General features: G+C 53.6%; 1 protein-coding gene across 1 annotated transcript; it reads right to left on the bottom strand.

Moving 5' to 3' along the window:
* Positions 1 to 3,112: 3,112 nt before the first annotated feature.
* Positions 3,113 to 13,278, bottom strand: Crybb2 (crystallin beta B2). Its single transcript, XM_036171524.1, has 6 exons — positions 13,266 to 13,278; positions 12,266 to 12,345; positions 9,480 to 9,598; positions 6,773 to 6,905; positions 5,770 to 5,912; positions 3,113 to 3,281 (listed from the first exon to the last, which is right to left on the bottom strand). Exons 2-6 carry the CDS (start codon positions 12,317 to 12,319, stop codon positions 3,113 to 3,115), a joined length of 618 nt encoding a protein of 205 aa, XP_036027417.1. The 5' UTR covers positions 12,320 to 12,345; positions 13,266 to 13,278.
* Positions 13,279 to 13,474: the final 196 nt, after the last annotated feature.

Raw genomic sequence — 13,474 nt, 5'->3', positions numbered from 1 at the left:
AATTCCATGTCTCTTCAAACACTTCGCCTCTTGGGAAGCCCTCACCTGGCCCAGAGATGTCTCCTTTCTCTGGCCACCGCCATGTGAGTTTTCTGGGACAGAGAACTAGGCAGGGCGGGTGTTGTTCCTGGTTTGGAAGCTGAGCATCTATGACTGAGTGCCAGCCGGGCAGATCCGTTCCTCCTGTGGGCTGCAGGGAGCCTGCCCTCAGCATTCTTAGGACTTCCTTGGGAGATAAAAGAAACTTGCCCTTCTTAGTGTCGTGTGTTAGTCAGGGTTCCCTAAAGAAACAGAACCAGCCGGGCGGTGGTGGTGCACACCTTTAATCCCAGCACTGGGGAGGCAGAGCCAGGCGGATCTCTGTGAGTTCAAGGCCAGCCTGGTCTACAGAGTGAGATTCAGGACAGGCACCAAAAACTACACAGAGAAACCCTGTCTTGAAAACCCAAAAGAAAAAGAAAAAAAAAAAAAAGAAAAGAAACAGAACCAATAATGTAATGATGTAGCAAAAGACACAATAAAAGAGATGTATTCCTGTTGGCTTATACAGCCGGGTTAGGGATCCAACAATGACTCCTCACATACCAGACATAGAGAGAACTCAGGAGCCGCTCAGTCCACACAGCTAGTTGCTGGGGAAGCCTAAGTACAGCGCTACAATCCAGGAGGTTCCTGTAAAGAGGCTGGTTTTGAGTCACCACAGGAAGGCTGAAGCCACTGGAGTCTGGTGTCCACGCAGGACAGCAGCAGCAACAACAGACACTGGACAGGAGCCAAAGCAGGTGGGCCCAACCCGCTTCCCTCAGCGGACCTCTGACTGGAAGGAGCTGCCTCCCTTTGGCATCATCACCCTCCATTGTTCCTTCCACCCCCTCACAGACTCACTCAGAGTGTGTCCCACGGGTGAGTCCAGTCCCATCAGGCTGACCGTGGAGACCAACGATCACACATGACCCTCTGTGACTTCCCATGTTTATCTCTGTGTTTCCCCTTTGCGTATGGACACCCTGACGTTGGGTTAGGGGCTCCCTCCTCAGGTACCATTTTATTACATCTGCAGCAACTGACATCCAAAGAATGCCCCCTCTTCTGAGCAACTCCATCGGTAATAATCACCGTGGTTCAACTCCCACTTTGTTTAGTCCCAGGAAGGAAGTAGCCCCTTCGTAGAGGAGATTGAAGAATGAACAGGGAAGCAGAAGTTATTACCGTGTATTGATTCCCTCCTGGGGTGGGTTGAGTGGGTCTCCCACAGCTCAGGCGCTGCAAACAAACCCTCTGGCGTGCTGCTGAGACCTTTCAGGGGAATCAGGGCCCAGGGACTCGAGAGGCTCAGTGGCTAAAAGCACTGTCTGGTTTTTCAAAGGATCTGGGTTCGATTCCCAACACCCATGTGGTGGTCCCCAAACATCTGTAATTCCAGTTTTGGGTGGACTCGGGGCTCTCTTCAGGTACCAAGTACACACGAGGTGCACACATGTACATGTAGACAAACACTCATACACATAAAGTGAAGTAAGTCTAAAACCATTTTTAATTTTAAAAAAAAGAGGCAGGGTCTAGGGCAGGGTGCTAAAGTCATTGGAACTACATTCTTGGAAATCATGAACCTGGTCTGGTGGGGTGATGGGCATCCTTGCCAGAGTGAGCTCGGTCCTTCTGCACAGGGTTGGTTCTCTTCCGTTGTTTGACCCTGTCACCCTTCCAAAAGGACCCCTGTATCCAGAGGTGGCTGCCCTGTCTTGAACTTCCAGCCTGTGGAAACAACCTCTCGCTTCCTGAGTAACTAGCCTCTGGTATTTTGTTATAGCAATAGATCACAGACTGATAAGCCTCCGTGGTTTCCCATGTGCCCATGTTGGAGGGGGTCCTTCTAAAGAGTGTTTAGATGGACAAGCGTGTCCAAGCGTTCCTTGGTGGCTGTCACCCCCCACCACACACACACACACACAAAGCAGAGGTTTGCAGGATTGGAATACACAGGAGATGACAGAGACGGAGCCGACAGTCCACAGACAGACTCCGAGTGGGGTTCTTCAGTGGCCCGCAGGCCAGTGGCTGACCAGAGGTTAAAAAAAAAAAAATCAAAGGAGAAACTGAGTCTTACTGCATTCAAGGCATAGAAATTGCCTCCAGAAAAAGTAAGAACATGAGTGAGTGCTGAGACCAAAGCTCTCAAACATCGGGGGTATTGGAGACTGGATTTGAGTCCTGGGGTTCAAAAGCACCTTTTAAGGACTGTAAAAGCCATGGTGGGGGTGGGGGCTTGAGATCTGAGTGTGTTACATTTTAAAATGATATTCAGAGTTACCAGGAGAGAGGCGAAGAGCGACCCCGCATCCACCTTGAGAAGAAGGCGGCACCGCCTGCCCGTGACTGTTTTTTCCATCCCTGCTTAGCCCTCACGGGAACAGCACAGCTCTGAGAGGTCCCCTGGAGTGAGGCCCATGAAGAAGACCTCCGTGGCCTTCCTCTCCTGTGATGTCACCTCCTAGCTGTGCTCTAGGATGGCCACACAAGTGACCAAACCAACCCAGGGACAGAGGTGGGAGCAGGGGACACACGCAGACACGTGGCTAAGGCTTCTCTCGAGATGCAGGGGGACACTGCAGGGCCTTGGATCCTCTGGAGGATACAAAGCCAACCAAAAAGTCACTGCCCTGCTCTTAGTGATGACAGAGCAGTGAGGGTGACAGATAACCGACCTGTCACCCACCCTGGGAATGACTGTTAGCATTATGTTGGGCAAGGCCGGAAGGTCAGCCACACCGGCCATGTGCAAGGCACTGGGGGTGGTAAATCAGATAGAGAATCAGAGAGAGATAGCCTGTGTGCTCTAGGTCACACAGCTATGCAGTGGCGGAGATGTAAGATTCAATGGAGTCTTGTTGCAGTTAGCCCAGATGCTCAGGGCCCTTTTTCCTCCTTCCCTCCCTTCCCCCCCCCCCCCCCCCCCACCACTCACAGACACACAAGCACACACATGTGCCCCCAGGCACACCACAGATAAAAGCCCCACAGCAGCCATGTTGCAAGCCACACTTTATTCACTCTGGTGTCAGGAGGCCCCGGGGTGGTGGGTCTGGCCCCTGGGGAGGGACAGGTTGGGGCTCTAGCTGGAGGGGTGGAAGGCGCCCCGCTGGTGCCACTGCATGTCACGGATGCGGCGCACAGACTGCACCTGGGGGTGAGGGGCCCCGAAGTCACTGTTGTCCTTGTAATCCCCCTTCTCCAGCAGGTACTGCAGTCCGCGGTAGCCGGGGTACTGGTACCCAACCCACCTGTGGGCAGAGGCGGGAGAGGGGCGGGTGAGCTGAAGGGCGATGTAGGTAGGGGCGTCCTGACACCAGGAGGAGCAGAAAGACCAGGACACCGCTTCCCACCCACCCTCTGACTCTGAACCAGTGCTTACTTCCCTCTCCTGATGGGCAGCTCACTACCTCCCAGCACAAACCTTATATTTCACATGGGCTCCTGCACCTGCTCAGGACAGTCCCATCTTGGCCCGGTGCCTAGCAGCAAGGCCCGGGGAGGAGGAGAGACAACCAGAGCTCTCTATCACCCACCCACCGTTAGCACCTTTGCCAGGCAGGGTGCCACTTGATGAAATTGACAAATCTTCCCCAGCCCAAGCTGAGGGACCTGCCCTGTGGACTCTAGCCACCTCCATCCCTGCTCAGCAGCCCTGCACGCCATCATCTCCATCAACCATGGAGAGCAAGCGCACCCCACCCCCCCCCCCCAGCCTCTTCTCACCATAGGGCCCGTGCCGGAGCTTCCTTTAGATGCTTCTCTGGCCTTCAATCCCTACTCTTGCCTTCAGATCTTGGCTCAAGAGCCTCGGGGAAGCCCCTTAGATCTGTGTGGACCCTTAAATGATTGGCAGTTGTCCCTCTGGAGGGTCAGCCACACCAAGCAGGCACTAGGCCCCTATCCGCCTTCAAATCTGGAATCTCTGGCACAGTGCATGGCACTTGGGCAAATTAAATCAGCCAGTGACAGATGCATGGCTGTACACAGAGGTTCACCACGCTGGTGGGGCTTGATGAGCCCCAGAAACCAGGGCACATGGTCAGGCTTGCTTTGCTGGGGCACCAACACCAGAATTTAAAGGGTCCACCTATCTCTGGGGTGTGAACACAAGCCAGTGAATCTGACTGCAAGATGCCACTGGTGAGGGAACCTGAGTCCACAGTGATCACTGCCCTGCTGCTCCCCAAAAGGCTTCTGGGACCACCACGCTCAGCAGTTGTGGCAGCCACGGGGCAGGGCACGAGGAAAGAAGCACTGGGGATGACATGAAGAAAGGCTGGCGGCAGCCTGGTGACTCCCTGAGAGATCAGGCTGCGTGGAGCAGAGCCTGTGGAGAGAGCCCCGCACTCACTGAACGCCTCGGGATGTGGGATAAACAACCAGATCTCTCCCATCCCACCCAGCCGATCCCATTTGCAGAGTGCTTTGCTCTTTCTTAATTAAACTGCCTTTTTTACCATGAATAAGTCAACTTCACAGGTGTGTATATTGTTCCCTGGTGTCTGTGAGCATGACCTACATATACAACGTGTGTGTGTGTGTGTGTGTGTGTGTGTGTGTGTCCTGGGCCAGCCTGCCCTGTGTGTGTGTGTGTGTGTGTGTGTGTGTGTGTGGTGTGTGTGTATGTATGTGTGTGTATGTATGTATGTGTGTGTGTGTGTGTGTGTGTGTGTATGTGTGTGGTGTGTGTGTGTATGTGTGTGTGTGGTGTGTGTGTGTATGAGTGTGTGTGTGTGTATGTGTGTGTGTATGTGTGTGTGTATGTGTGTGTGTGGTGGGGAGTGAGTATTCACGCATGTGCAGATGGGGAGGGAGGGTATGCCTGTATGCGCTCTGTATGAAGCCACAGAAGGACATTAGGTGACCCGCTCTGTCACCGTCCTCTTTATTCCCTCGATAACAGGGTCTCTCACTGGCATCCAGCAAGTCTCAGCCACCCTCCTGTCTCCACCTCCCACAGCTCTGGGGTGACAGGTGTGATGTGGGCCACACATGGCCTTTTACATGGGTGTTGGGGATTTGAACTCAAGTCCTTGTGCTTATGCAGCAAGTGGTCTGAGCCACAAAGCCCTCCAGGTGACTACCCTACTGCCATCACAATGACCTGAAAATAGTCATTACTGTTCAGGGCAGTGACAGAAAAACACATCTGTGCTTAGTGTGGGTGTGGGTGTGTGGGTGTAGGGGGGGGGGTTGTGTACGTGCATGTGTGTGCATGCATGTGTGTGTGTTCCAGAGTGCACATGTGCGTGTGTGTGTGTGTGTGCATGTGTGTGTTTCCAGAATGTTCCACACATGGCTGGTTAAAGCTCAGCAACAGAGTTGTGGGCATAGAATGCCAACAGTATGCACCACCCTAGCACACACTGCCTTAGGATCCACCTTGGACCTCATGGGTGCTATGGCTCACAGTGAGAATTCCACAGGCCGGAGGCCAAGACCATGTGTCAAAGTGGAATTTCTCCTTGAGTCTGTTCACAGGCTCAGGGGTCTGCAGGGGCAGAAGGTCTGCTTCCTCCCTCTGAGCTAAGATCCATTCGCGGCACCTGCTGCCTCCACCTGCCCAGTCAGATGCCGGGGGAGCGGAGGGGAGCACAGCCCAGGACGGAACTTCCCACGCCTATAGGCTGGTGATTCCCACCGGTGGAAGATAAAGCAATGCCCCCCCAACCCCAATGAGCTCAGGGCAGATCAGGACGCAGGTTCCCAGATGCTGAGGTCTGGGGTCACACTCACGTGCCGCTCTGCACCCGCACGGAAGACACCTTCTCCTGGTACCCGTGGGCGTGGAAGCTGGGCACATCGTCATCTACAATCTCCATCTTCTTACCGGTAAAATTGGGGTTCTCATACAGGATGATCTTGTGCTCTTGGCTGTCCTGTGGACAGAGGGGGTGGGTGAAGCCAACCCTCCACCCACCTCTGCCAATAGCCCACCTCATGGGGGGAGGTGGGACAAGCACCCTGGCTGGTGACCCATGGAGCGACTGGCATGGGACAGACAACCTCAGATCCTGCGCTCAGGGAGCATTTGGTCCTGAGAGTCCGGGTTCCCTCCCTCCACCTCCACTTCCTGTTCCATAAACATGCAGGCTCCTAGTGGCCTCAGCAGGTTCAGGGTCTCCCACCATCTCCAGATCTACCGTCCCAGTGAGGAGGTTTTTCTCAATTATTATCCACCCTTCCAGCAGTTCTTACAACGTATGGCACATGAGACAACTGTGACTGAGAGAGGTCAAGTGACTTGCCCAAAGTCACGCAGCTGAGAGGAACAGAGTCAGCACAAGAGCTCAGGTCTTAAAGAGATCCAGTCTTAGACAGAGGTCTGGGAGGTACAAGTCTGGCTTTGGAAGGTGTGGGCACACAAATGAGCATTGCTGAGTCCTTCTTTTCCCTACCCAACCGTCCACATGCTAGTAAGAATCAGGGTCAGAAATAGACCAGAAGCTCACATTGACTGAGTCTGGACTAAAGCATCTCACCCCCATAGCCCCAGGATTTCTATAATACTCATGATTGCTAACCGAGCCTGGCCCTCAAGGACACGGCCCACAGGACAACACAGCTGTCCCGGGAATGGCATCCTCTGGAGTTGGTCTAGGGAGTCAACACCAGCAGCAGAACTAAAATCAAACAGCAGCTTAGGAGGCCAAATGCCTTTGGCCACACCCCACAATGGAGATCCTCGGCCAGAGCAGTGTGGGTGGGGAGCCTCCTGGGCCCTGGCCCTCTGGCTTACCACTTTGATGGGCCTCAGGGAGCTCAGGGAGTCTGTCCTCCGGCTGCTGGTCCAGGAGTCCCAGCGTGGGTATTCACCCTTTTCGAACACAAACTGCTCGCCCTTGCAATTGGCCTGCTCGTAGCCCACCCAGCTGCAAGACAAAAGGAAGGGCTAGTGGGTCTCTTGCCGGGCATCCTGCGGTCGGCAGGGCCCTGGCATTCCACCCTGCTGCACTGGCCCCATCTCAGCCCAAATACAGAGAAGCTAAGTACAAGGTGACCTTGGATATCCAGAACCCAGGCCCCACTGCCCTCCACCTCCGCAGCACACAGGAGAACTAAACAATGAGACTGAAAGACAGCTTGGCCACAGATGACAGTGCATACCCCCAGTGTCCTAAGGCCAAGAGGATGCTGGGAAATTAATAACCAGAACGCAGAACAAGAGCCCCATGACCCTATCTATCTAGCACTGCTGGCCGGTGTCCACAGTGTGCGTGCCTCGGCCCGGAGACCACGAGAGGACAGGGTGACCTCAGCCTGGAGAGAGGAGAGCACCGTCAGCTGGCCACTGAGCACAGCTCTGGACTCAAGGACATGCAGACCACAGCTTCGTCCACAGCAGGCTGCAGACTCAATTCTCCCTTTGTCTCTCTACTCCTTGACACAAGACTCTGACTCCTAGATTCATGGTAGAGAGATGTCCAGCGGCTGCTCTGTGCTGGTGAGAAACTGGGCTGGAATCTAAAGAGGTTTGGGTCGCGTCTCTACAATGGCAACAGCCTCCTGCGCACCCTAAATCACCTGCAGGTGACTCAGGACACCAGATGCCTTGGAGTCACTGTGCAAGCGACTACCTATCCCACTTTAGGGAACAGAAGTGAGTGTGCGTTTGCTTAGAGGCGATTCCCCGTCCGCTCCCCCAACCCAGATACTTTCGGCTGCTCATCATCTGAACCCAGGAATGTGACACCCATGGATGTGACAGCGTTGACTATAATCCACAGCACTCTCTTGGGAGGGCGTGGCCCGTAGAGGAAGGAGAAGTAGGAAAGAGGAAGTGGGAACTTCAAATGCCAAGTTTCTGGGGCTTTCCAGGGCAAAGACAGACACTCTCCCCCTGGGTGACAACGGTGTCTGTTCAGATCTAGGTTGTCAGTGAGAGAGGCCACTGCGTCTGTCACATGCATTTAAAGGACAATGTACAGTAGATTCTGCGAGCCTGCTTCAGGCGCTGTGCTCTTGAGCACAACAGTCAGAGCTCAGGCGTGGTTGAACAAAGCTGTTCATCACGGTGGTGTTGACAACACCCAGCAACCGAGAGAGTGGACAGATTGGGAACACATACAAAGCCACCATACATAATGACAGATGATACAGGTTCACAAACTCAGCTGGACATAAATATACCACCAGGAGATCTGGCTTGAGGTGGCTTCCTGAGCTCTAAGCCCAGGAGTCTGGGGTGGGGCCCCAGATCTGCCTCTAAAGAGTCTCCCTTCTGTGGTTTTGACGCATAGGGACCTCAAATTGCTCTGAAAGATGCCAATGTGAAGTGTGACTTAGGACAGAGAGAACACTGGTGCCTTCTAAGATTTCACAAAACACTGCATAATTCCATCCAAATATAATCTTTAAAAAAAAAAAACCCACAAATACATGCACAAGAAAAAAAAAATCTACGTTTATACCAAAATGTTAATGATAAATATTTCTGAAGGGTAAGCTAAAGTCAAAATTGGGGGCCAGGGACATGACTCTTTGCTATGGTTTTTCTTTCTTAAAATTGAGCACATATTTTAAACAATAACAATAATTTTTTTTCTAGAATTCCAGCACCAGGGAGTTCAAAACCCACCTGGGCTAAGTAGTGAGAGCCTCAAAACAAAACAGAAAACAATTTTAAAATTTAGTTTTAAAAATCAAGACATATTCTGAGAAAGAGTGTTAATGTCTATAAAACAGTTTTGAAGGGTGAGGAGTAGCTCAGGGGTGGGAGATTACCTTGTATAGGTGAAGCCATGGGTTCCACCCTCAGTAACCGCCCCCTCCCAACACACACAACTAACCAAACACCCTAAAACTTATTTTCAATATTAGAAGTATGTTTGGGAAATTCCCCCATCAAAATGGCAAAAGTAGATGAGGTCAGACGTGCTCAAAGGGTGAAGATGTGTGTTCCACAGAGGCGGAGCCTGGTCCTCTGTGCATACTAATAACTGCATGTGTGCAACTCTGTTAGACTCAGGCATGAATGGGTTGTCACACTCAGCACCTACTGGTGCAGGACTCCTGAACCACCAGGTATACTGGTCTACTGACTTTTGGGTGTCACTGTGCCCCCAAACTCACAAGACATTTACAAAGGAGGGAGATGAGAGATACACATGGTCCTCATGCACCTCGCTGCATGCTGAGGGGAGAGGCAGCCCCATGATTGTGTCCCTTTTCTCTTGAGTAGAGACAGGGCCTGAAGTGTGTCAGCTACAGAAAGGAGACAGAATATCAGAGAGGGCAGTCCCTGGTCAGACACCACACAGCCTAGAAGTTCCCTAACCGGGATGTGAACCCAGCCTCCAAAGCACAAACTCCCTCTGGGCTGCCAGACCCCAAATCTTGTGCCATCACACACAACCTAGGAGCCCAGAAAGGCTAGACACCCCCAATTCAACATCGGATCACCAGGGTGACAGTCTCGGGCTCGGTAAGACCACCCAGATACTCACGGTCCAGCCTGCACCAGGACAGAGCCTGCCTTCTCCATACCAGTCTCCTTCAGGTTGGGGCAGGGCCCACTGAGCTCATGGGAGTGACCCTGGAAGTTCTCCTGCTCGAAGATGATGATCTGGAGGGAACGGGAAAGAGTCAGACCGTGGGAAGAACAGGCGGTGAGCAGCCAGCTCAGAGAGCCTCAGGACTGCAGGCCTCCACCCCTCTGATTCAGAGCAGGCATAAAGCGTGAGTGAGGGCCGGAGACTTGGAGTCTGAAGGTGCTGCTCTCTGAGCCTCAGTTTCTCTGCCAGTAAGTTGAGTGGCAGAGCCAACGAGGAGCAGGGAAGCTATCAGGACAGCGGGCGCAAAGGTCAGCTCAGTCTCGAGAGAGGACATCATGGTGTCCTCTCATTTATGTCCATGGAGTGCTAGAGATGAAACCAGGGCCACTCCATACATCCAGCAGCCACTCTGCCCCTAAGCAATAACCCAGCTTCCCATAAATGCACCAGCTAGGGTGCCCACTATGGAGCAGGGATGGGTACGTGGCCCAGACTTGTGTGATGGAGCAGAAATCAGTGGGGAGTATGCAAGCTGAACATACAAACACACCAAACCTGGGATCTTGACAAAAGGTAGTCTCACGGCACTGATTCTGGGGTGCCACACTCCATATTCCAGATGCCACTCAGCTCCCAGGAGGTATCACATCAGGATGTGCAAGACACCCCTCTAAACACACACATGTGTCTCCTGTGCACCCACACTTTCCTGGGCCCTTTTCCCCAAGCCTCTACCCCTGGAGGTCTCCAGGTCTCCCAGTGGCCACCCACATAAGATGGATCTTACTAGAAATCCTCCCTCCTTGTCTCGGCTCTGTCTCCTCATCACCCTTGGCAGGGGTCCCGCAGAAACCCCAGTCAGGATCCCGAGACTCTGCAGAGTGAAGGGACCCACTCAAGGCCCCGCAGCCGTGAGCTAAACACGGACAGAGCCCACATTCACAACTGAGAACACGGGGCCTTTCTAGCCACTCCTTTCCGTCCCCTGGAGATGGGAGCTTGCAGCCACCTCTGGATGAAGAAGTGGACAGGAGAGGGGTGAGGGGGCTGTGCAGGGTCTGTGAGGTCAGCACTGGCTGGAGCAAGCACCTCTTTTTCCCAGGCTGGGGATTAGTGAGATAAAGAGATCAAGGGAGTGGCAGCAGGGCTCTAGGGCAGATTCCACGGGCTCAGTTCAGCCATCATGGTCACTGACCCCTCCAGGGACAGTGGGGGGGGGGGCAGGCTCTAGTCCCTGGCTCTGTGTGGCCTGAGAAGGAACTGGGCTTTCAAGCTCTCTGCTTGGCAGACCAGGAAACCTGTTCGCAGGGCCATTGAGAAGGCTCTAGGATATGGAAAGTCGGGGGCTCAGTGGCCTGGGATATAAGGACCAGTGGGGAAGGGTCAGGCTTCCTGTACACTTGAGAAGCCCTGGGTCCCAGAAGTGCTGTACCCTGCTACTGGTGTGAAGAAGATAATAACAATAACAACAACAACAACAACAACAACAACAATAATAGTGGCTGTTATTATAGAGTCTTGATTCTTTCCTGTTGACCAACCCTTTAACTACACACTACCCGGTACAGAAGTCACTCGCTGCATGGCCCTGGACATGCACTCAGTGCTCATGTGTGCTGTTCATCGGAAACGCAAATTTGAAGCTAGGCAGAGTGGGAATGAACTGTTTAACAAAGGAAAATATGAACATTAATCACCGGTTGCTTTTCACATTCCCTCTGTGACTATTGGAAGATCTTAAATAACGTGTGTGATTCGTAGAATATATGCAACATCTCTGTACATCTGTGACATCCTAAAACATGTGTGACATCGCTGTATATGTAGGTGAGGGCACAGTATATTTACGACAACAGTGCATATGTGACATCACAGCGTCTGTGTATGACATCACAGTACTGACGAGCTGTACCCTGCACCCAGCCACCTCATTTTTCTTCCAACTCACCCAACTCGTCGACAACCTCAGGGCCTTTGCACATGCTGTTCCCACTGCCCCGGTGTCCTCACGGTTCCCTGTCCCCTATTTTCATGTGGTGGCTCCCTCACTGGACCCCAGTCACCTCCTCAGGGAGGTCCCACCTTAAGCATCAAGCTGGCACACTGTTTGCTGTACTCCACCTCAAAGGATCCCTTTAACCTAATTCATGTTTGATACTTTTCACTCCTGGAGGCTGCCGTCTGCCTTAAGACAGGCTGCGGACTGTCTGTCACCCAGGGAACATGCAGCTCGAGGAGATGGGGCTGGGCCAGATTGGGTGTGGCCAGCCTCTGAGAGGCTGGAATAAGCTCCACCTCCTGAGGAGTGTGGGAGATAGTCAGAGCTGGCTGGGCAGCATGGGGGGGGGGAGAACACAGCTCTCCAGGTGACTGATACTCCCCCTTCTATAGGCTGACGTTCAGAGAAGTCGAGCCACTGGCCTAGGCCACACAGCAGGAGTGGGGCTGGGAATCCTCTTCAGTTGACACTGAGTCTCTAACCCCAGGCTTGGGGAGTCCGTGGGCAACAGCACGTGGGACAGCAGATAAGCAGAGAAATTTAACTCTAAAATCGGAAGCGGATGCTGGGCACGCAGGTGGGGTGGGGCACAGGGAATCGGCCCCAGGTGTGCAGCTGGGGGAGACTGAGTCCCCGGAGGGCAGGGTGCAGAAAGGGCACCAGGAAGGAAGAAGTTGTCTCTACAGCGAGAACTAGGTGTGTGGAGGGCGCCTGCCCCTCCCTCCAGCAGGGTACCCACCTTGGGGTTGAGGGGCTGGGGCTTGCCCGCCTGCGTCTGGTGGTCTGAGGCCATGGTGGACTCTCTGGCGTCGAGGTGACCTGAAAAAAATGAGGGAGCCCCATGAGGACCTTGCCGGTCCTCTCAAGCTGCCGTAGGAGCTCTGGGCTAATCCTGGCCCGGCCCTCTGCACTCAGGCTTTGCTTTTGCCTGGTTTCAGATTGTTCCAGAAGCAGCCACCTGGCCTCTGTTCCCCCCTTCACTATGATCCCCTCCCCCACGGTTCCTCCCTGTTGCTGGGCTCCTGAGCTATGGAGTTATGTCGGAAGACTTGCCCGCCTCCACTTCCAGCTCACCGAATTTTCTACCTTTAGATGTTGAACTCAGTTGAGCTGGTCTAAATGTTTGCCCTGCCACCTAGCAGCTGAACAGCCTCCCCTAAGTCCTGCCCTCTCCCTGTGCCTCAGTTTCCCACTCTGCACACCAGGAAAGCAGCAGTGATGCCTCACCCTCTCTGTGAACTAAGACTCCGTACAACTGTGTGCCTCTGACAGGGCCCTGGAACACACTCTGCACCCAGGAAGGGACAGCCAGGACGGCATGATTAGGGACATTTCCAGTGGGATTTAGTGCCACTGAAATCACCGCGCCCAAGAGCGGGTGCAGCTGAGTTCAGCACACAAGTTTTCCCCCAAGGCTGGCCCAAGGGAGCCACAAGGACCAGGCACGAGAAAGCTGGCTCGGCCACCTAGACACGGTCAAGGTAGGGCCACCTCTGGTTCACAGATGCATCTTCCTTATGGTCTCCAGCAGAAGAAAGGAGGAGCCTTGTGCAGGTGCTGACTGTGCACCAGGTCAGTCTACTGTGTTGTTTCCTAACCCATGGCAGAGGGGCTTAGATTACCCCTCTCCCCACTTAACAGAAGGGAAAACTGAGGCCAGGTGCTGGTCTCTGTGCCACGCTTTGCCACAAAGAGGAAAGAAGAGCAAAGGGCAGAGCAAGCAGCAAAAGCCTTCTTACCAGATCGCCAGCCCCCGCGAGTGCCGTGAAGCCTGGCTGGTGGGAGGTGGTATTTATACCTTCCCCAGGGGAGCTGGTGCCAAGATGGGTGACTGCTGTGGCCCGCGGGAAGCGGGGTGAGAATGCAGGCTAAGCCTACACCAAAGCCCGGGTCAGCAAATGCCCACAGACATTGTGTCTCCACACAATAATGTCATTAGCTTTCAGAT

Source organism: Onychomys torridus, chromosome 22 (assembly GCF_903995425.1).
Source record: "Onychomys torridus chromosome 22, mOncTor1.1, whole genome shotgun sequence".
Classification (NCBI taxonomy): domain Eukaryota; kingdom Metazoa; phylum Chordata; class Mammalia; order Rodentia; family Cricetidae; genus Onychomys; species Onychomys torridus.
This window is presented reverse-complemented; position numbering and strand designations above follow the sequence as displayed.